At 43.7% G+C, this 22,708-nt stretch overlaps 1 protein-coding gene across 1 annotated transcript in view; it reads right to left on the bottom strand.

Moving 5' to 3' along the window:
* LOC118623370 overlaps window positions 1–19,773 on the bottom strand; it is a 44,998-nt gene extending 25,225 nt beyond the window's left edge. Inside the window, exons 1-5 of the mRNA XM_036250858.1 lie at window positions 19,706–19,773; window positions 17,835–17,913; window positions 17,533–17,704; window positions 16,696–16,861; window positions 16,292–16,459 (exon numbers count right to left, since the gene is read on the bottom strand). Coding sequence (XP_036106751.1) covers window positions 16,292–16,459; window positions 16,696–16,861; window positions 17,533–17,603 — 405 coding nt within the window. The 5' untranslated portion in view covers window positions 17,604–17,704; window positions 17,835–17,913; window positions 19,706–19,773. The remainder of the gene's footprint in view (window positions 1–16,291; window positions 16,460–16,695; window positions 16,862–17,532; window positions 17,705–17,834; window positions 17,914–19,705) is intronic.
* Between the last annotated feature and the right edge of the window lie 2,935 nt (window positions 19,774–22,708).

Here is a 22,708-nt window from a genome sequence, read left to right as displayed (position 1 = left end):
TGCAGGAGGTGGCCAATCGATGTTCTCTGTCATAGATGTTTCTGTCTCTCTCTCATTCTCCCTTCATCTCCCTCTGAGGTCAGTAAAGAAAAAAAAAATTCCCTGAATAGCCACAGCAATCTTGAAAAAGAACAACATAGGAGAGATCACAATACCAGATATCACGTTATACTACAAAGCCAGTGTAAGCAAAACAGCCTGGTACTGGCACAAGAACAGGCAGATAGATCAATGGAACAGAACAGAGAACCCAGAAATTGACCCAAGACAATATGCTCAGTTAATATTTGACAAAGGTGGCAAGAGCATACAGTTGGAGTCAAGACAGCCTCTTCAATAAATGGTGTTGGGAGAAATGGACAGCTACATGCAAACAAATGAAGCTAAACCACCAACTTACACCATACACAAGAATAAACTCAAAATGGATAAAAGACTTAAATGTGACTCGTGAATCCATAAAAATCTTAGAAGAAAATGTAGGCAACAAAATTTCAGACATCATACGCAGCAGAATTTTCACTGATACAACAGCTAAGGCAAGAGAAACAAAGGAAAAAAATGAACATATGGGACTACATCAAACTCAAAAGCTTCTGCACAGCAAAAGAAACAACTGTCAAAATGGAAAGGAAACCCACTACATGGGAAACCATAATTGCCAATGACACATCAGATAAGGGGTTAATTTCCAAAATATATAGAGTGCTCATACAACTCAACAAAAGGAAGACAAAGAACCCAATTAAAAAATGGACAGAGGACCTAAAGAGACACCTCTCCAAATAGGACATACAAATGGCCAAGAGACATATGAAAAATTTTCAACATCACTAATCATCAGAGAGATGCAAATTAAAACAACAATGAGGTATCACCTCACACCTGTCAGAATGGCTGCCATCAACAAATCATCAAACAAATGTTGGCGAGGGTGTGGGGAAAAGGGGACTCTAGTACACTGCTGGTGGGAATGCAGACTGGTGCAGACACTATGAAAAACAGTATGGTGTTACCTCAAAAAATTAAAAATTGAACTGCCCTTTGACCCAGTTATCTCACTTCTAGGAATATACCCTAAGAAGCCTGACACACCAATCAGAAAGAATATATGTACCCCTATGTTCATAGCAACACTATTTACAATGGCTAAGATCTGGAAACAGCCCAAGTGTCCATCAGTAGATGAGTGGATAAAAAAGATGTGGTACATATACACGATGGAATACTATGCAGCTGTAAGAAAGAATGAGCTCGTATCCTTTGAGATGGCATGGAGGGACCTGGAGAGTATTATGCTAAGTGAAACAAGCCAAGCAGAGAAAGACAAATATCACATGGTCTTACTTACATGTGGAATATAATAAACTAAACAAATTGATGAACAAAATAGACCCAGAGACATAGAATAAGGTACAGACTGACAAACCTCAGAAGAGGGGATGGGCGGGGGAGAGATAATCCACAGAACTTGTATGCATAACCAATGGACATAAAAAACAAAGCTGGGGAGGGTGTGTGTGTGTGTGTGTGTGTGTGTGTGTGTGTGTGTGTTTCAATGGGGGGGAAAGGAGAAACATCTGTAACAAAAATAAATTAATAAAAATAATTTAAAAAATTAAAAAATATATAATTTATTTACTTTTCCTCTGCCTTTTCTCTATAAAAGTCTCTCTCTGGAGCTCCTGCCAATGGAGCCTCCCAAGCACTTCCGGTTTGGTGCTGCCCAGTTGCAATTATTTTACTCAAATAAACTCTTAAAAATTTGAATATGCCTCAGTTCATCTTTTAACAAAAGGAAGGTGGACTAAGAGAAAGGGGAATTTGCACCCATTTGTGAACACCTACATTGGGTTAGTCTCCGTGATATGTGCCCTCACACACATTCACATTGCACATCAGGTGGCTTTTGTCACTGCCATTTCCTAGAGGAGGAAAATTAGACTCATAACCAACCTATACTTCCAGGTGGAAAACAGAAAGAAGCGAAGCAGGCAACTGGAGCAATCTTGGCTGCTAAAGAGCTTCATCTCTGAACAGATTAAAGACAAAAACCAGTATGCTGATACTATTTAATGGGCTCTCCCTCACTCCCCAGGGGTTCTGCCAGGGCTGGGGGGTCCCCTTCCCCAGGCCCTTCCACATCTGTGCTGACAAAACAGCAGCTCCCAGTGCCCCGACCCAGGCCAGACCCTGGAGTCAGGAGGCTGGAAGAGAGAATTCTCAGGAACTTGTCACTCAACATACACTACTCACCCCAGAGGTGGAGACACATCTGGAACCACCCTCAGCAGGGAGCCAGAGGAAGAAAAGTTTCCTCCCCGCCCAGTACAGCTCAGCCAATGGGAGGCTTCTATAATTCAGCCAATAAAAGGTCACTACACTTCAAACTTTCAGTTTCCTCCAATTGATGCTTAGTTTACAACAGCCCCTCCCATGTCCATAAAAGAGCTTCCTCTTCTTTGTCTTCTGGACTTCTGTGGTCTGCGGAGGGTTAGGCCACATGTCCCAAATTGCCATTCTTTGTTGTTCCCCCCAAAAATCATTTGTTCTGGAGAAATACCTATTTGTCAAAGGTCAACAGGCATATGAAAAGGAGAGGCAGCCCTAGCCAGGTGGCTCAGCTAGCTGTGGCATCCTCCCATGCACCAAAAGGTTGCAGCTCCATTTGGTTAGGACACATACCTAGGTTATGGATTCCATCCCTGATCCAGACACATACAGGAGGCCGCTGATCAATGTCTCTCTCTCTCTCTCTCTCTCTCTTTCTCTCTCTCTCTCTCTCAAATCAATAAATATAACCCCAGGTGAGGATTATTCTGTCAATACATCCAGAAAAGGGCAGATAAAAACCATAAACCAACTCAATTGACTCCAACACCTGACCCAGAGTGATGCTAAACCGAAGGCTCTGCGGAGGGCACAGCAGACTCCCCTGCTCTTCCCAGCATACCTCTGTGCTGCCCGCCAGCTCCTCTCTTAAACGCCACTTTCTTCCGCTCTCATCCCTACTCCAACAAAACAGTCCATGGCGTCTATGCTTCAGCACAGCATGGTTGTTCCAGGGTGAGCTCAGAGCCATACCACAGAGTCAAATCCTGGCAACTTAACTTCTCTGTGCCTCAGTTTCCTCCTCCTCTCCTCTAAAAATGGGAAAATCTCAGGACTATTGATGATGAAATGACTTAGTTCAGGTAAAGCACGTAGAACACATTGATACATCACTTTAATAATGTTTGCATTATTACAATAACCCACCCTTATTTGGTTTCACTCCAGGCAACTTACTTTAATATTGCTCTCCAAATGGAAACAAATTCCCATGGCTCCTTAATCCTTGTCTTTGCTTGATGCTTCTCTCGAATATTTTCTCACCATTATCTCTGCAAATCTTCCCCACCTGTCCCAACCCAGCTGCAGTCCTAACCTATCCCCAAGTTCTAATGATTGCAGTCTCCCAAATATCCTGCTTGCTTCTGCAGGGTTTAACACTATCTACCACTACCTGAAATCTTTTAGAAAATGAGTCATTGTCAAGGTCTCATCAGAACACAGGCAGCACCTCAAAAAGGCAACCAACGGGACTATTTATGGAGTGGAGCAGGGTTAAGGCAAACAAAGGGACCTTGAAGCACCCAAGGACTAGCAACAGAGGAAGCAGTTATCCCCAAGACCTGAGGGGACAAGGGGAAGAAGCCATCACTAGAAACCAGTGGGAGGCATAGGAGAGGCCACCCAAGTTGTGACCTTAAAGTAGAAACACAGCTACTGCCTAACCATGGGAAAAGGCATTGAATAAATACCCAACCTCCATCTCTTCCACATGCCAGTCTCTTGTAGGTGAATCCCATTGGCCGGACCCAGCTGGGGAGGCCAGAGCACAGGTAGAGGTCAGCCTCCCAGGAACTGCAGAGAAAAATGGAGAATGGATCTGGAGAAGCAAATGAAGACTAATGAGCATGGGCAGGTTTGTGCCAAGCTAATTACCACTCAATTGGGAACTGTCTTGTATTAGTCCTTCCTATCTCTTACACGTGGGCTTCTGCAAGAGTCAGCATGGTGAAATGAAAAAGCATGGGCCTCAGAATCAGAGACCTGGGTTAGAATCTAAACCCTGTCTACCAGCTACATGACCTTACAAAAATAATATAACCTCCCTGAGTCTCGGATTCCTTATTTGTGAGAAGAGAGTAATCATAGGGCTTCGCGGGATTGTTGTGAGAATGAAATTAGAAAAGTTATTTCCTCTTCCCTATTCTCTTTCTAACTGCTTATATAGCCTTAAGACTGAGTTCTTATATTTCTTCTATCTCTAGAAATACTGAAAAATCAGTAGAAAAGTGCACAGTTGTTGATGGAAGGAATATTTCTATGAATTCAAAATCATTCTAGGCAACTTAGGAAGTTGCATGATCTTTGCCTTAAGCTGATTTATCTACTGAGAAAAGCAGAAAGCTGTCTAAGGACTCATACTTCTTTGGAATCTTGCACATCAAAGTGTGGCCCAGCAGCCTCACCACCACCTGAGAGCCTGTAAGAACTGTAGACTCTCGAGCTACCTATCACTTGCTCCCACCTCGCCCCATCATCCCCACCCACACACCCCCACCGCGATCATCTGAATTTTAACAAGATCTCCAGGTGATTTGAATCCCTGCTTTTGAACTAAAAGGAACCCAGAGAGCATCTAGATTCTGGTTAAACCACCTCATTTTATAACTGAGGAAACATGTCCAAAACGACATAGACTGTCCAAGGACACCAGGGTGGGTGCTGCCCCTAGACTAATTCTATAGGCATTCTAACCCCTTCATCTTTTTCTACTTTCCACTTACAAGGTTAAACAACGAAATAGTTTCTCAGTCTCCCCTTGCAGCTATGAGTAGCTACATGAGAGTTCTGACCAGTGGCCATCTGCTGGGAGGGTTTCTTAGAAATCTGATTTCTTGGGAATATAAGCCAGACATGGATGTATCATCCTTCCCTGTTTATCCTGCCTGAGTAGCCATGGAGTCTGGTGCTGGGGTGGGCATCTTGTAACAATAACGCTGAAAGCATGAGGATAAAAGAGTCACATGCTGGTTGTGGAAAGGAAAGACATGGGGCCCTGGTCCTGGAAGACATCATTCAGCTGGTGGCTGCATCAAGCCAGCGACTTCCCGCTTTTAGCCTTCTTGTTATGTAAAAAATCAAATCAATCAGTCTCTCTTTGTGTAAGATGTCACTTGTTGTTTTCTGTTACTTGCAGTCAAATCCACCCCATGTAATGTCAAAGAGCTAGCAAAGGGCTAAGCCGACACTGGCACTCAGGGCCCCTGACTCTCAGTCTGGAGACTGGTTCTATGTTTGCTTCATTCATAAAGTCAGAGGAATCTGCTTCCTGACTAAATTTTAGTAAACACATATGGAATCAAGAAGAAGTGCTAATGTGAGGGTACACCTGTGCATGGGAGGAAAGGTGTTATATAAACTCTTGTAAAGTTGACAATAAGCTCTTCAGGGCAGATGATCGGGTTCAATCTAGAAATTCTGCATGTGTGTGTTTACCCAGATTTTAAAAAGGGAGACAACAAAGAGAGGAGAGAGTGAAGAGCAGACAGATCTTCATTTCATCAAAGAATCTCCACCCACCATTGGTGTACCATGTAATACTTGATATATAAAATTTAAATAAATGCTAGGTACAATTCCTGTTCAGTGACGCCACCACCAAATGTCATGTTGATTCATCAATGTCTACAGATTCCATTAATATGGATTTACTGAGTTATAAAAAATGCATGTTTGTCTAACCACAGGTTGCTGTTCCCAAACTTCGAAAAAAGAAGTCAACAAAATAAATGGGTTAGAATGCATTAAGTCATAGACGTCAAGAGAGTAAATGAAAGTGATGGCAAACACAGACACAAGAAAAACAGCCCATTGGAGGAACTGCCACCTCTGGCTGAACCCAGAGAAGACTGGGAGGAGGCAAGGCCATCAGGGCCAGGGTTGGTGGAACAGGACAGACTGGCCTCCTTTCCCGACACAGAAAGGCTTTGGCGCTGGGGTGGCGGGTAGGGGGGCCATTTGGGCTTCTGCCAAAACCAGTCTATCATTTTCAAGTGAATAAAATGACTTACCAGACACTGAGCACTCATAAGCATTTTGTTTTTGTAATGCTACTTTTTTACAAAGCAACTTTTCTTCCTTGCTGCAGCCTTGTCAGGTTGGTTCTGTCCCCATTTTACAGATAGGAAATCAGGAAACTGACTCAAAACCACAGACCAATGAGTAGAAAGAAAAAACTCCATAAGCCCTGCAAGATCTCACCCTGTTTCTAACCTCATTGTAACACTCCCTCGTGCTTCCTCAGCTCGGCCACCCTGCCTGGGCCCCAACACACCACTCACTCCGTGCCCATTCTCACCTCCTATTTCTGGTCTCAGGTTAAAAGTCACCTGTTTAAGAAATCTTTTCCTCATGCCGTACCCAACTAAGTATCCTTTTCATAAGCTTCCACAATGAGGTATACCTCTTAACACTTGCAACTGTCATTAACTAATCAATTGATTGATTGATTAAATGAATTAGATAATGATTTGTTTACTCTCTGGTGTTGGCACCAAGGGGTGGCCTGGTGCTTTATTGGGAAAGGGAATGTCTTTGGCCACTTGACAATCTCCATCAGTCTTTCCTCACCATCTACCCCAAATAAACACAATATGAGAGGAGACCGGTCATTTTGTAATGCAAAGTCACCTCCAAGACAAACCTCTATACCACTCCCTTTCTCCCTTAACCAGACTGAAGCCCCCTCCCACGTAGAAACTTTAGAACCGTTTTTTCAATGCCGTTCACTCTGCTGGAGTAAGAGCTCCAGGAAGGCATGGCCTATGTCTTGTTCACCCTTCAATCCCAGCACCCAACACAGTGCTTAGCACATGGCAAGCAGTCAAGTATTTAGTGAGTGAATGGATAAATGAATGAATGAATGGCTTAGTACTCCCAGACGGGTGCTTTTCTACACCACTGCCCCCCTCCCACACAGAAGACTACAGAAGCTGCCACTTTGGACATTCTCTTCGTCGGGTCTTCAGTGCACAGCCTTGCTGGATCAGGGGCTTGGAAACGCGCAGCCCCAAGATGTTTCATCCCACCCTCAGGGCCCGGTCAGGAGATGAGATTCCTCGGTTCGGGAGAAATGCTGAAATGCTGGAGGTGGATGAGCTGAGCAGGAACTTCCCAGCTGCCAGCACCAACGGAGCCATGGCACCAGGACCGTGTCATCCTGGCCCTGGCATCACATCTGTGGAAGCAGAGACAGGCTCAGGCTGCCCTCTCAGCCGTTCTCTGAAGATGAGGAGAGCACCCAGACCTGACGATGAATTCAAGGACAGAATGTTTACGGGCCCAGATGCTCTCTTCATCCAAACTCTCAACATTCAGAAGAACAGACACTTCATGGCCCCTTTCTCAAAATCACTCAAAAATACTAACGTAAAAAACAGATAAACACAGGACTGCATCCCAGACCTCCTAAATCAGACTCTCTGGGGGTGATCCAAGAAATCTGTGTTTTTAACAAGCTCTCCAACACATTCTGATGCTTGCTCCAAGCCTGAGACATTCCTAAGGCTCAAGTCCCCTCTTCACCTGGGACTTTCGGAGGCTGTGCGTCAATCCCAGGCAGGCAGGCCTGGGTGGAGAGAAAGCCACGGACTCGGGGAGAATCCATCCGACTGAGCCTTCTCACATGGTCAGATCAGAGAATAAAAGTCATCCCCGTGGCAAGTGGCCTGGATGCAGTCCCTCCGGCCCTCCCCCAAGCTTATCCTTATCACGGTCAGGGTATCTCTGGCCTGCCAGAGTGAGAAGAAAACTGAAAAATTAGGTCCTGGTTTTTGTCACTTAAATGAACAGTTCAAAGTGCCAGATTAAACCTGGATGGCACAGGAATGCAGTGGCTTGTGTTTGTTTATTTTGAGGAAGAGCAGGGACATTTTGGCACCCGAATCCCTAAACCCAGACAGAATCACAAAGCCCATTTCCCAGGTGTCTGGTGTCGAGAGTTGCCGCCGGGTCTAGCCCAGCTTCCTGCTACAACAAAACGCTCCTCAACGTGCCCATTGTCAGGAGGGTCCGGGCCTGGTCGCTGCTGATCCCCGGTGGGGCCAGTGGTTCACGGATGCTCTTGTTCTTTAAAAAAATAGACACTTTTGAGAAATTGGTGACAACTATAATCCCTCTCCCTGACTCTACCAAAAAGCAAATAATACCGAGGCTTTTCACATAATTTCAGGGGTACACTGGCTCCTTGGAGCCCATACATGAACCTCTGCCCATGAACCCCAGGTTAAAAATTATCATAAACTTGATGAAGAATTAAGAACTTGAAATGTCTCCGATTTTTTATCCATATATGAGGAAAGTCTAGGTGGGGATGGGTTGGAATACATAAGGAAATAAATTGTATGTACTCCTTTTATTCAGGTTCTGTTTGTTAATAAAAATTTGCAGAAATGTAGATATATACAATATTTAATTTTCTGGTGTTTTTATTAAGCTGAGTTAATTTTGTTATTCTAGATGCATTAATAATTGATTATATAGAATTTCATCTGCTCATAAAATAATCATGCTTGGTAAATTTAAAGATATAATCTTTAAGACAATTAAATATTTACTAGTCAAATTTACTTCAGAACATTTTATTTGTTGTGATGTATGAAACTGATAGACTTTTTAAGAATTTAGGTTTAATTCTTGCTATTTTGTAAGAAGCACCCCAATACTGCGAACATTTTATTTAAATAAAAAACTATGGCCCTGGACGGTTTGGCTCAGCAATTAGATTGTTGGCCCGAGTACCAAAGAGTCAAGGGTTTGATTCTGGTCAAGGGCACCTACTTTTTTTTTTTTTTTTTTTTTTTTTTTCCCTCACCCGAGGTATTTTTCCATTTTTTGTACAGATAGAGTGGGAGGGAGAGAGAGGAAGGGAGAGAGAGAGAGAAACATCGACATGAAGGGACACATCGAGTGGCTGCCACCCGCACGACCAAACAGGGCCGGGGACAAACTGCAACCGAAGTACGTGCCCTTAGCGGGAACCGAACCCGGGTCTCTCCAGACCGCAGGCCGACGCTCTAACCGCTGAGCCAAACTGGCCAGGGCAAGGGCACCTACTTTGACTGTAGTTCGGTCCCCAGCCCTGGTTAGAGTCATGCAGGAGGCAACCAATCCATGTGTCTCACATCCACGTTTCTCTCTCTCCCCCACTCCCTCCCACTCTATCTGAAGATAAATGGAAAAATATCCTCAGGTGAGGATTAAAAGAAAAACTATCCATTTTTATGAATGGATTTTTATAAAAAATCCTTTGTCCATCTCAAGTTCATATGTCTAAGAGGACAGGTTCTTTCCCCTCCATACTTCAGACCTGTTCTATTCCTGCTCATTACAGTTATTTGGCAAATAGTATCCACAGACAGGATGCACCTACTAAAGGTGCCTGGTCAACTATCTGCCAACTCTGTGCCGAATCTCTTAAGTGTAAGCCCACCATCAAAGAGGCATTGGGTCTGTCTTTCCTGTAAAATGGTAGTGACTCCCTGAATGTCATAAGCCTGCATTTGTACCATTTTCCAGGGACTTTCTAAAACACCTTTTCTGATGTGCCACAAAGGAAAAAACACTGTCCATTAAACTATGACACAATGCCTTAGCCATAATCCTCCACAGTCATTCAAGCCTGTCGTTTGACGTTTCTTTCATCCACCCAAGAGAGGATGGCAGTTTCTCGTGTCACTTGGTTGGGCTTGTGATGGCAATCCCATCAAGGATCTCAGTAAGTTTCTTCTACTGTGGGGATGGCTCTCTTCCTCTCTTAGCTCCCAGAAAGCACTCAGTTGCCACTTTGCAAAAACAATGCAATTGTGCTCCTTCCTCCAACTATGCATATCTGCTTCACCAGTATCAGATTCGAGTCCTGCTTCTGCTTCTGTGCCTTTCTGCATTCATGATAATTTTTTCATTTCAATGCCAAAGCATTGTGTAATATCTTTGAGGACCTTTGAAATGGCAAGTCAACTCAATACCCACAGTAACAACAATACACTTAATTCAACTGAGCTGATGACAATATGAGCTGATGACTGTGACCGAGTTTTGTCAATATTAATGACCGAATCTCTATTGAGCATAGCTGACACCATCAACTGGTCCCCAGAGATGTTGGAAGGTAAAGAATGTGCATTCTAGAATCAATGAAACATGGTTCTTATTCCCCACCTCTGTGCCCCCATCTCAGAGTCTCTAGCAGATTAGTAGCCATAACTAAAATGAAGAGGAAAATAATTCCAACTAAGAAGAGGATTATGGTTTTAAAAAATTGATAGTCTTTTCACTTCCCATAATACTCTGATTCATTTCCATTGCTCAGTCTTTTTTTAAATTAATTATTTTTGTTACAGATGTTTCTCCTTTTTCCCCCATTGACACCCTCCTCCCTGCTTCTGCCCCCCGCCCTCGGCGCAGGGACTCAAAGTTCTTTCTTCCCTACTCATCTACTTTACTATGATCTTAATGACAGTACCTCGCTTGATCTATTTTCCTCCCTCAATTTGTCTCTTTTTTCCCCTCTAATAACCTGGAAGTGAACTGAAGTGCCCAACTCCTATCTCATCCATCAGAACTAGTACCATGACTTCAAGTTCACGATAAAAGTCCTTCCTCGCATTTTCTCATGATTCCCCATAATGATGTCATTGAATAGTAGAGATGGGAGGAGATCATTATTTTCAGATTATAAAAGTGTGTCGGGGGGGCGGAGAGTATGGAGTATTAATGAGGAATCCCATATTAGCACTAAGCCCCCAAAATTAGTATTCATCTTCTCTAATGTCGAGATCCCTGTGGGAAGAGCCACCCACAAATAGAAGGAACTGTAACTGAGATCCTGAAAAGGGTCTCCCATCACAGGCCCACCTTCAGGACAGAAGGGACTTATCGTGGTTTCCTAGAATTTGAAGTCTGCTTATATATGTTCGATTTGGTAAATACTCATTAAAAGACTGCACAAATCACACTGGGAAGGATGCTAGTGGAGATTCAAGGATGAAGGTCATGGTCTGGCCCTCCAGTGACTCATCATCTAGAGCTGTTCTCAATTTGGGGATGGGGCTGGGAGGCAATGTTGACCCTTTTGTGAATCAGATAAATTTACAGACCCCAGAAAAGTGTTCCAGATTCCCATGCACACACACGATTTTGCAAATAATTTTGTGGGGTTTATAGACTGGGCATTGGGGGAGTAGCTCATGTGTGTGTCCCATAACATCCAACCACAAAACTCACATAGATGAGCTTTTTCTCATGGTTGCTCCTACCCAAAAGAGGCCAGGCCAGTCAAACAGTTTCAGAAGAAGCAATAGCCTGCCCTTGTTGCTCAGGTTTTCTTGATTAACAGCAGCTACAGAAACGCCTAATCTTCTCCCTGTTTTGAGGCCTTCTGTCCTGTCAGGGGTTGACTGTATTCTCCAGAACGCACAGCCAGCCGGGCACACTATTCAGGGAAGCCAAGGCCCTCCTCACTAGACTTTCCCACAATTCCTGCTGCCCCTTTACAGCCCCTGAGCGAGAACGCTCAGAGCCTCGTTTCACCATCTGACCCCTCAGAAAGGAGGGCTCCTCGTAAAGAGGTTGGGGCCCCAGGCTGCCAGGGCCATGGCTGTAAGGAGTGTCTGGCATTTGTGAGTTGGCCGGTGGTTGGGGATTTTCCAGTCTTTAACTACTCTGGAAAAGCAACCAGATTTTTCATTTTAAGTCAGGATGTCAAAGTGTCGCTGAGTCACTGGGGACTGACATCTGGGATCATAGCCTCATCTTGACTGGAGCCAGAGTCTCGGTATCACTTAAGGACACAGACAACCTGGCTTCTTCCCCAGATTATCTTGTGAATAAGAGTATGAGACTTTTACCATGTTCCCCACACCCTGCCTTAGGGAAGGAGACAGGATTCCCATCTTGGTTTCTCTTTCTGACCCTCAAGCCCAGAGCCACAAGGGTCTGGAGAAACTCTGAGGTTGCAGCAATTTTCCTGTGTTTGTTATTCCTCCTCTCTGGGGGTTAGTGCCCAAAAGACACTGCAAGGGAGGCTCAGATATGGCCTCATTTGCAATACTACTACTACTACTAGCAGCAATAGTAATAATATACAATGCTTTTGGTTTAAAAGGATCTTTCACCTTTGTTATTTGAACAATTGCCATCCTGCCCCCAAGAGAGTGTATCAGATGGGATCCCAACAGAAATCAGGAGGCACCTTCAAACTGAAAATTATTTAAAGAGGGGACTCTTTGCAGAGAGTCCAATCAGGAAAATAGAAACTATGCCAATTATTTTAATTAAAAGATACAGTTCGAAAGAATTGGAGATCTTTACGGGAAGTATCTGAAGTAGTCACATTCCTAAGGACCGAATGCAGAATGGTGGGTGCCAGGAACTGGGAGAGGCGGGCAAGAGTTGAAAGGGTACGGAGTTTCAGTTTTGCAAGATAAAACGTTCTGGAGATCTGTTTCACAACGAGGTGAATACACTCAACACTACTGACCTGTGCACTTAGAAATCGTTAAGATGGTAAAAAGAGAAAGAAAAAAAGAGGGGTTGGAGCTCTGAATATGTGAGAAGGATCACTGAGGTTAACAGAAAGTACCTGTAAAATCAGGCAGCTCTCCTTGGGCTGGGGAACCAAGTGGGGAGCTCTGGTTGTTTGAACACAGAAGCTCAGAGGTACAACCTGACCAACACCAGCTCCCTGCTGCTGCTGCAGGGATGGGCTGTTGAGAGAGGACTGGAACAAGAAGAACAAACAAAGAGAGCACCAGGTCCATCTGCCTCCTCCAGCCTTTGCAGACTCCTTGCAGCACTCCATGTTGGCAGAACGGACAGGGAGTTGCCGGCAAAGGGGGTGCAACATGCAAAGTCCCAGCTCGGCACCAAAAATCAGGGCACAGAAGAGTTAGGAGCTGAGTGATATTAGCTTAATAATGGACACAAAGGGGGTGGGCAAGGTCAAGGGGATGGTAAAACAACCAGCAACCAGGACGAACAGAAAGCAGTTACCATCCCGAAGCTTAAGGGCAAGAGGAAGGAGTGATGTTACAGAGACCTTGTCAGGGTCCAGGCTGTGGGAGAGGGGAGGCCAGCAGGAGCCGTGGACACCTGCCTAAACCAGGGCCCAGTAAGGAGGAAATAGACAGGACTGGGGGATAGCCCCCTGGCCTCCCTCTCCTTCCACCTGCTGCTCTCCTAAAACTACTGCAGTGTGGCCAAACCAAACTGGGAGCTGGAGGTCAATATGCGTGAAATTCATTTAATGAAAATGGAACTTACTATATACATTTATTGACATCTTTATTTCCCCACCTAATAATAACAACAACAAATAAAAATTCCTCCAAGTTAATATAGATTAACTCTTTCTAAGACACGACAATAACTTTGCAGGAGAAAATTTTGCTTTTATTTAAGCATAAAAAATTGATAATATTTTTCAAATCTGTTGAATGCCTAATAGATGTCATTAAAATACTTGCTTACTGATTTTCACAAACACCTGAATGTAAAGTGTGGACTAAATGCTTATCACCTGCTTCTTTGCCAATGGTTGGAAAATTACTTCGGCTTCAGTTTCCTCCTCTAAAATGGAAATGATAATAATACACAGAGCACAGGATTGTTATGAAGATGAAATGAGAAAAAGTACATGAAAGCACTATGGAAAGGTTGAGTTTTATTTTTTACCCCTTCAATTCTCCATGGATCTCAGTGTTCTTAAGAATATCATCATCATTATCAGTATCACCATCATCTCCACCACTACCACCATCACCTTCTTCATCACTACCATCACCATCACCACTACCACCACCACCACCACCATCTTCTTCATCACTACCATCACCATCACCACTACCACCACCACCACCACCATCATCACCATCATCTTCTTCATCACTACCATCACCATCACCACTACCACCACCACCACCACCATCATCTTCTTCATCACTACCATCACCATCACCACTACCACCACCACCACCACCATCATCACCATCATCTTCTTCATCACTACCATCACCATCACCACTACCACCACCACCACCACCATCACCTTCATCATCACTACCAGCATTCTTATCACCAATACTACCACAACCATCATCATCACAATCATCACATCATCTCCTCTGTCACTAACATCATGTTGATCACCATCACCACCATCATCATTGTTACCACCAACATCACTAATGTCATTATCTTTTCTCCAGGTTCTAAATTTTCTTGACCTTGGGATCTTAAAATTTTTATTGAGCCTAACACCTTAGAAGGAAATGAGATGTGGGATTTGGAGTCAAAGAGCTGTATTGAGCCCTGGCTCTGCCATTGATTATTTGTAGGCTTCTTCTGAGTTTCCCAGTTTTCTCCTCAGTTAAACAGAAATACCTCCCTACCTCTGCTGATTAGTCTCTCTTTGTCCCTCCAAATCCATTCTCTGCCCTTTGCTGTCCTATTCTGTGTCCATGGAGGATGATCGTTACAGACTGAATTACCTAGGCTCCCTTGTATGCGCATACGGTTGATTGAATATTCATAGAAGGTACAGAAAATACACATACCAAGCTTAAGTTATCTGGTTTAAGGAAGCAGGGGCTAGGAGTATTGAAAATATTGGGTATTAAAAAAAAAAAACTAGTGCAAAATGGAAAAATATTTACACCTAAAAACATGATTAAGAGTAAAAGAAATGAGACGCAAAATCATATCTACATATGATATCATTGGTATGAAATTCTAGAAAATGCAAACTAATCTGTATTAGCAAAAGGCATATCACTATTTGCTGGGGCCAAAAGTGGAGGGAGAAAGTGACTGCAGTAGGGAATGAGGGAACTTTTTGGGGTGAAGAACATATTTGGTATCTGAATTTGGTAGTGGTTACAAGGTGCACATATTTGGCAAAATGTAACAAATTGTACTTAAATGAGTACAGTTTATTTTATGTAAATTATACCTCTATAAAGTTTTTTTTTATTTTTGTTTTTGTTTTATAGAGAGGAAGGGAGAGAGATAGAAACATCGATGTGAGAAACATCGATCAGCTGCCTCCTGCCCACACCCTACTGCATGAGCCCTGCAACCCAGGCATGTGCCCTGACCGGGAATCGAACTGGGACCACTCAGTCCATGGGAAGATGCTCAATCCACTGAGCCACACTGGCCAGGCAATAAAGTTGATTTTTTAAAATATTCATGGTATAATATAAATGGAAGATATATATCAGAGAATTTCAGATTTGATATTACTATAAATCTATACAACCCGAATGTTCACTTAAGAACTAGAAACTGACATTGGCCCAATGAACACATCATTTTGGTCACAGAGGCCTGCTACTTTAGAAGCAACAAACAGAAAAGACAGGAGCGGAAGAGGGCTTCTGAAGACAAGGCCAACTTAATTATGCTAAACTCACTGACGAGATTGTCTTCTTTGGAAACAGGTGCAGACACACCTCGGCGATATTGAAGGTCAGTTCCAGACCACAGTTATAAAGTAAGTCATAACCTTTTTGCTGGTGGAGGGTCTTGCTTTCAGTTGGTAAAAGACACAACACCTGTGAAACACAGGCAAGTGAAGAGCAATAGAATGATGTGGGCCTGTCTAAAGGTATTGAAAGGAACAAGAGGAAACAACAACAAACTATAGGATACTGATAGGTGTCTCGTTTTAAAATAAAAGGAGTTTTATGCAATGAACTGTTGAGTTATATAATGAGGCTTAGAAGGGGGAGAGTGGTCTCAAGGGCAGTGTGGTCAACTCGGTTTGCTAACCTTTCCAAATTTCCATGTCTTACTTTATAAACTAAAAATCCTACCAGCCTTCAAATGCCAAGTTTTCAAGACTCCAATTGCTACTGAGAAATCATTCCAAGGACATGAGAGGTAATGTCTATGGACTCAAACATAAAGTATGTTGGGTTCCTCAGCCTTGTGCTAATGGTTCAGGACACTTACAACACAATTAACTCCCTGGACTGAGGGGGCGAAGCAGAGCCCATCCTCTTTACCGCAGTCCAGGGGCTCCCACCTTGCCTGTCGCAGAAGCATCTGTGGAATAATCACAGATTCCTGAACCCAACCCTTGGAATGACCCAGTGGGCCTGGGATGCAGCCCAGGGAGCTATGCTTGTTCCACAGGCAACTCGGACTGCTCATATCGAGAACCACTCTGCTAGGCACTCACCCTGCTATCTTTATGCAGCCGAAGCATCCCAATACAGTCCTCTCGGAGCCCACCTTCTGGCCTGGAAAATGACCTGTGATACTCTCTTGGTGGCACCATCCCCGACTGCGGCCTCGGGATTCTAAAGAAACACAAAGCGGTTTCCACACCTGCTGAGACTGGGCACACCTAAACCAGGAAAAGGAGACAGAGAGATTAGACGGTAGGGACACCCTTCCATCTTTCCATTAAAAGGGCTTAATCTGGAATCCAATCATGTGGTATCTTCTTTGCTACTTTCTAAGTTTTGGTGGTTGAGTTAGTTAACCGACGGTACCTGAGAAGCACCGTTAGTGCCCTTATGCAATAAAGGTACAAGGAAATGAGACAACGTCCTGACATGTTTGTGACACTGCCACACACACCCCAGGCCTCTTGGCAGCATGAGAAGTCAGCTCCTCGTTCATTTCTTTACAAAATATGTCCTGGCTGCCTGCTGTGTGCAAGCTGTGCTCTCGGTGCTGAGCACACGATGGGGAGAGAAACAGACAAGCCTCCTCCATTCTTGGCTGCCAGTCCCATGAGAAGAAACTGTAAGAAACAACAGAACAAAAACAAGTGTTGGTGATGGCCACTGTAAGGCAGTAAATTAAAAATATGTTGTGATAAAGAGTCAAGGACAGGAGGCAGGACGCAGGGGTGAGCAGAGATGGTGGGAAGTCAGGGCAGGCCTCCCTGAGGGGGTGACGTCTGGGCTGAGACTGATGGAGAGGAGGAAACCAGCATGTGGGAAGCCCGCAGGAGGTCAGTGTGACAACTGAGGTCTGGTAGGAAGCAGAAGACATCCAAACAGGACTCTGTATAAAAGTGCAGACAGAGTTTAATGAAACCAGCAAGAGAGATCGCAATAACCCCGGGCTACCAAAGGGGAGGGGAGCCAGGGACACTGCTGGCCTGCAGGGCAAAGGGTGCAAGGATATTCAAAGATAAGGAGGGTCCTGGAGCCATGGCCCTCGATGAAAGGATAGGGCCAACCCCTGGTGACCTAGCCGGGAAGGACAAGGGGAATACATACCCTGACTGAATATCTTTTCCCTTCTCGCTCTGATTCCCTGCAGTTCCCCCTGGTCAATTCCAACAGGAAGCGGGAAGGTGCGAGTGTCCACGGAGGCAGGACGCACAGTCAGCCTCCGGGGGCCCAGGACAAGGGGAGAAGAGGTGGAAGTTAGGTCTGGAAGGGCAAATGGGAGGCACCAGCATACACGGTAAGTGCAGAGGCTTGAGATGGAAACAGCATAGTTCGTTCGAGGCGCTTGGTGACAAGGAACAGCATGAGGGCAGAGAGGAAGACAGGCCCAGATCATGTGGGACCTTGAATGCCACAGTGAGGGGCTGGTACTTCATTCTGTGCCCAATGGGAAGCCTTTGGGAGCTCTAGGTAAGAGATATGACAGATTTTCACACCTCTGAGGCCTGCTCTGCCCACTGTGTGGGGTGGGCACTGGGGACGCAGTGAGGGTAGAGGCAGGAAGCAACCAGTGAAGCAGGATCGCAACGAACTCACCCAGAACTTCAGATGTGCAGAGACACAGACGTCCACTCGGTCTAGAGCTGATCTATTCTTGCTCACCAGCTCCTGCCCACTACAGGGAAGCAAACAGAGCAGGGGATCAGCTTTGGGCCCATCCAATAATTTAAAGAGTTCTTTTAGATAAAATTCAGTCTCTTTGGTTAGATGTGCTTAATCTTTAGAGTTTGGTACCATCCCTGCCCCCGACCCCCATAATGATGTATGGAGGGAGAGAGCATGCGTGACCTTGGGAATTTGGGAGAAAGGGTCCTCAAGAGCATGTAGGGTCCTCTGGTTCCTTTGGTTCCCTGGCAATGTCCCTTGTCCCCATGCCCTTAGGGACTGTAGCTGAGGCTGCAGTTGGTGTATATCTTGGTCTGAACCAAGCTCTCAGCTCAGTCGGGTCCCAGTGATTCCCTAACTGACTGGTGTCACCTCAGCTTTCATTAGCATTACAGGCCCCTCTGAGTGACTCGAAGTCCCCATCTCAAAAGGGCCACACCAGCTATGCAGGCTCTCAACTCTGAGTTCACATCTTGGGAGAACAAAGGAAGGCATGGGCATACACATTACACCCTCATTCTCCCTGGCCACATCTCCACATTTATTTTTATGTGGTCACCCTCCAGGTTGGCCAAGAAGGCCCCTTTACAGAGCCAACAGGTGACTCTTCCCAGTGTCCTAGACTGGAAGCTAGGGAGAAAGGAAGGGGCCCCTCTGACCCGCTGTCCTTGTATTAGTCCAGGTATTTAACAGATCTCTCTCTCTCTCTCTCTCTCTCTCTCTCTCTCTCTCTCTCTCAGCTGCAGGCCCAGGGAAGATCAGAATCCCCTAAGGACCATCCCCTTCTCTCTCTCCCTTCTGTCTTCCTCCTCCAAAAATCCATTTGGGCAGAAGCACAGGCTTATTACCAGGACTCCATCTTCAACTCCAGCTTTATTACAAAGCATTAACGATCAATAGTGCAAACATTCTGTATGCTATGGGAGAAATTTATAATCTAATATTGCAGTCCTGATCCTTGCTATGTAAATGGAAACTAAAAACATTTCTAAAACCCTTTCTCTCCCTACAAAGACTAGCTGTCAAGCGTGTCGTCCTTCTATACAGCCCTATTTTGAATGTCAAAAACCAAATTCTAACTTTTTTTTATTTTGCATTCTTTTTTCTCTTCTCTGAGCAAGTGTATTCAGGGACAAAAGAAAAACATTAAATTTTTCCAAACCTTTGCCCTCATTACACGTGTTAGGAAGCTAACGTAATGGTCTGATAAGAAGTTGTCTGGAAGAAGTGGAGGAAAAAGCAGGAGAGAAAAGTAGGCAGGTATAGGAAATATTTTGGAAGTAGAATAGAATTAGCTAACAGATTAGATGGCAGTGGGCGAAGACAATGAGAAACCTAGAATGACCCCTAAGTGAGCATTAGACGGTAGTCCATTTTACCAGAATGGGGAATACTGGGGAAGAAACAGGTTTAGGGTGGGGAAGGTCAAGAGTTCTAATACATTTTATTTTATTTACTTTTTTTTTTTTTTGTGGTACGTGCCCCTAGCAGGAACCAAACCCGGGACTCTGGTCCGCAGGCTGACGCTCAACCGCTGAGCCAAACTGGCCAGGGCAAGAGTTCTAATAAATTTTAAATTCCAATTAGACATCCAAATGATAATGTCAAATAGTCCACTAAGAAGGGAAGCCAGAGATGATGATAACAATGGGGGAGTCAGCAGCATGCAGACGGTACCTACAGCCAAATGCATCTTATGAAGAAAGGTGAGGTCCATGCACGGACTGCACCAGGGCTAGAAGCTCCTGTAGGCCAGCCCGTGCCAGGGCAACAAAAAAAACCCCGACCCAACCCAAACATACCTGAAGGCAGGCTCTCAGAGTCAGTGTAACATTTAAGGTCCAGACTCAGGCACTGCAAACCCATCTTGATTTTAGCAATAACCACAGAGGAGAGAGAAAATGGAAATGTTAAAACAAGGGCATCGTTTTTGTACAGGCTTTTGTCCCAGAGAAAGTAGCAAGTAATTACTGGAGACCCGTCACCATGGAGATAACTTCCCCTGCAAGCCCAAGACCAACAGAAAACAAAGCATGCCCTAAAAACTATGACTTTTCTATCAGCAGAGATTCTTGTGATGGGCAAACTTTTCAGAAGTCACCTGGAGGGTGGGTTCTCTAACTAGTCAAAAAGACCGATGTTTTGTTTTCAGCCATACACGCGAACGTTTTTTGTTGGTGGGTGGGAACAAGGGTAAAAGAATACATTGGCCCTTTTAAGGAGGCAGAGTGGAGCAATGGAGGTAAACGAACTCAAACTATTTCTGAAGAAATAGCCCCACCTGCTGAAACAAATTTACATCTGGCTTCCTTTATAATCACTCTTCTGAAACAGTAAGGCACCTCCTCCATCATAAGGGAATTGAATAAAAGGCTGACAACTAGAAGACAGATACACTTAATAAGGGTTTAGGGAAACCCATGCAAAGGTTACAAAAAGGAACATGAAAATAGAAAATGGTAAAAAGAACATGATTATTCAAAATCTACATGTTCATGGAGGTAGGGTGCAGGAGAAAGACAGAGAGCAGGGGAGAGGGGAGGAGAGTTCTTTTCCAGGAATTATTACTTCTTAACTATAACCTCTTGCTCTCTCTGGAGGTCAAGGGCAGAATAACATGTTCCAGAAGCCATGGCTTCATTTTTCACTGCACCTTTCTTCTTCACTTTAAAATATGTCGGTATTAAAATTAAAGAAAAAAAATAAAGGCAAGAAAATAGAATTCCTCTGGATTTCTGACACTTTCCACATACTCTGAAACTTGAAGCCCAAGAATTTGTGGTGCTTTGTAAGACCCATAGCACTTAGATTCCTAAGATGGCCTTATAAGATGGGGAGAGGTACAATATTGCACTAGCCTTCATTAATCTATTTCTCCATAGAGATCAGTTTATTTGAAAACAGGAGGATTCTTTAGGATGGTATTCCTCCTCGCGTCAATATAGTCATTCTGGGAAGGCAGCGTCTGGACTTTGTTTTTAGGTTTTCTATTTTAACAAGGATATCATTGTTGCCAGGAAACTCTGCACTCTAGACATAGGCGCACACAACAGTTACACTGCCTTGTAATTGTAATGACTCGACTCTGGCAGCAATCACAGAATTACAATTTGTCTACCTAGATCCAGCAGCGGAATTAAGAAAACACGTCAAGGAGTCAAAGAATGAACCTCAGGAAAGCCAGTGCTCATGAGGCTATTCTTCAAGGTTTCAATAGTGTTTCCAAAGTAGCACTGAGACTCATTTTAGAATTTCAGCCTAATGATTTTACAATACAACAGATACTGATAACATTTGGACAGGAGGAGCAGCATTTCATAGGTGTGGATTCAATGTGGGTGACCATGTTTTATAAATCCATAGCCAGAAGATAAAATTCTCTAACTGTCAAGATTATTGGTACAATAATTAACTATTCTTTCAGAAGAGCAAGCACCAATCTGGAATGTTATTTGTGGCCACAGGCAATGAACAGATAGCATAAGACAAACCATACCATGACAAAGTACAGAGAGAGTAATAATGAATATTTGAAGGTGATTCTATGCAATTTAGTATACGATCAAAGTGGCATCTCAAATCACTAGGGCAAAAATGGACTTTTTAATAAATGGCACCAGGACAACTGGGTAGCCAATTGGGGGGGGGGATAAATGTAGGTATGCAATTCATGCCACACAAAAGAATAAATTCTAAATGTATCAGATTTTTAAGTGTAGAAAATAAAAACAATACAAAAACTAGAAGATAATAAGAGTAAATTCCTCTTCAATCTTGGTATAGATACAAAGACTAAAAGTAGAGGGGCAATAAAAGAAAAGATTGATGATCTGAGCACATAAAAATAATATACTACATTGCAAAACAAACAAACAAACAAAAAAGCACCACAAACAAAGGCAAAAGACAACTGACAAACTGGGAGGAAATATTTGCAATGAACATATCCTTAATATGTAAAGAGCTCCTGAAAATCAAAGATGAAAGGACCAAAAACCCAGTAGAAAAAGGGGAAAAAGATAGGAGGAAACAATTTACTCCCAAAAATATAAAACTGCTCTTAAATATATAAAAAAGTGTTATAGCTAGAGAAATGTAAATTAAAACAACACTGAGTTACTATATCTTATCTATCAGACTGGCAAACATTAGAAAATATAGCCCAGCTGGTGTGGCTCAGTGGATTGAGCATTGTCCCATGGACTGAGAGGTCCCAGTTCAATTCCCCATCAGGGCACATGTCCGAGTGGTGGGCTCTATTCCCACTAGGGGCATGCAGGAGGCAGCTGACATCAATGTTTCTCTCTCTCTCTCCCTTCCTATCTAAAAAATCAGTAATAACATATTTTTAAAAAGAAAGAACATGTAACATTCTGTTGGCAAGGCCATGGAGAAGTACTCTTGTACACTGCTTGTGAGAATGAAGATTGGTACAACTCTTCTAGAAGAAAATTTGACAACACTTAACAAAAACTATAGATGCACTTAACTTTTGCTACAGCAATCCCACTTTTAGGAATCTACTCTGAAGATAAATCTCCAACAATACAAAATGAATAGGCACAAGGTTATTCACTATAACACTGTTTGTAATTACAAAATATTAGGCTCAACCTAGATGCTCAATGTCATCTATAAAAGAGGGGTTGGATGAACTATGATATATCCACACAATGGGTATACAAAAAGAATGAAGGTCTCTGTGAATTTATATGGAGTAATTTCCAGGACATATTAAATTTAAAAAGCGCCTGGCTAGTATGGCTCAGTGGTTGAGTGTCGACCCATGCACCAAGAGGTCACCA

Source organism: Molossus molossus, unplaced genomic scaffold (assembly GCF_014108415.1).
Source record: "Molossus molossus isolate mMolMol1 unplaced genomic scaffold, mMolMol1.p scaffold_m16_p_1, whole genome shotgun sequence".
Classification (NCBI taxonomy): domain Eukaryota; kingdom Metazoa; phylum Chordata; class Mammalia; order Chiroptera; family Molossidae; genus Molossus; species Molossus molossus.
Note: the sequence above shows the minus strand (reverse complement) of the source record. Positions and strands in the feature narration are given on the sequence as shown.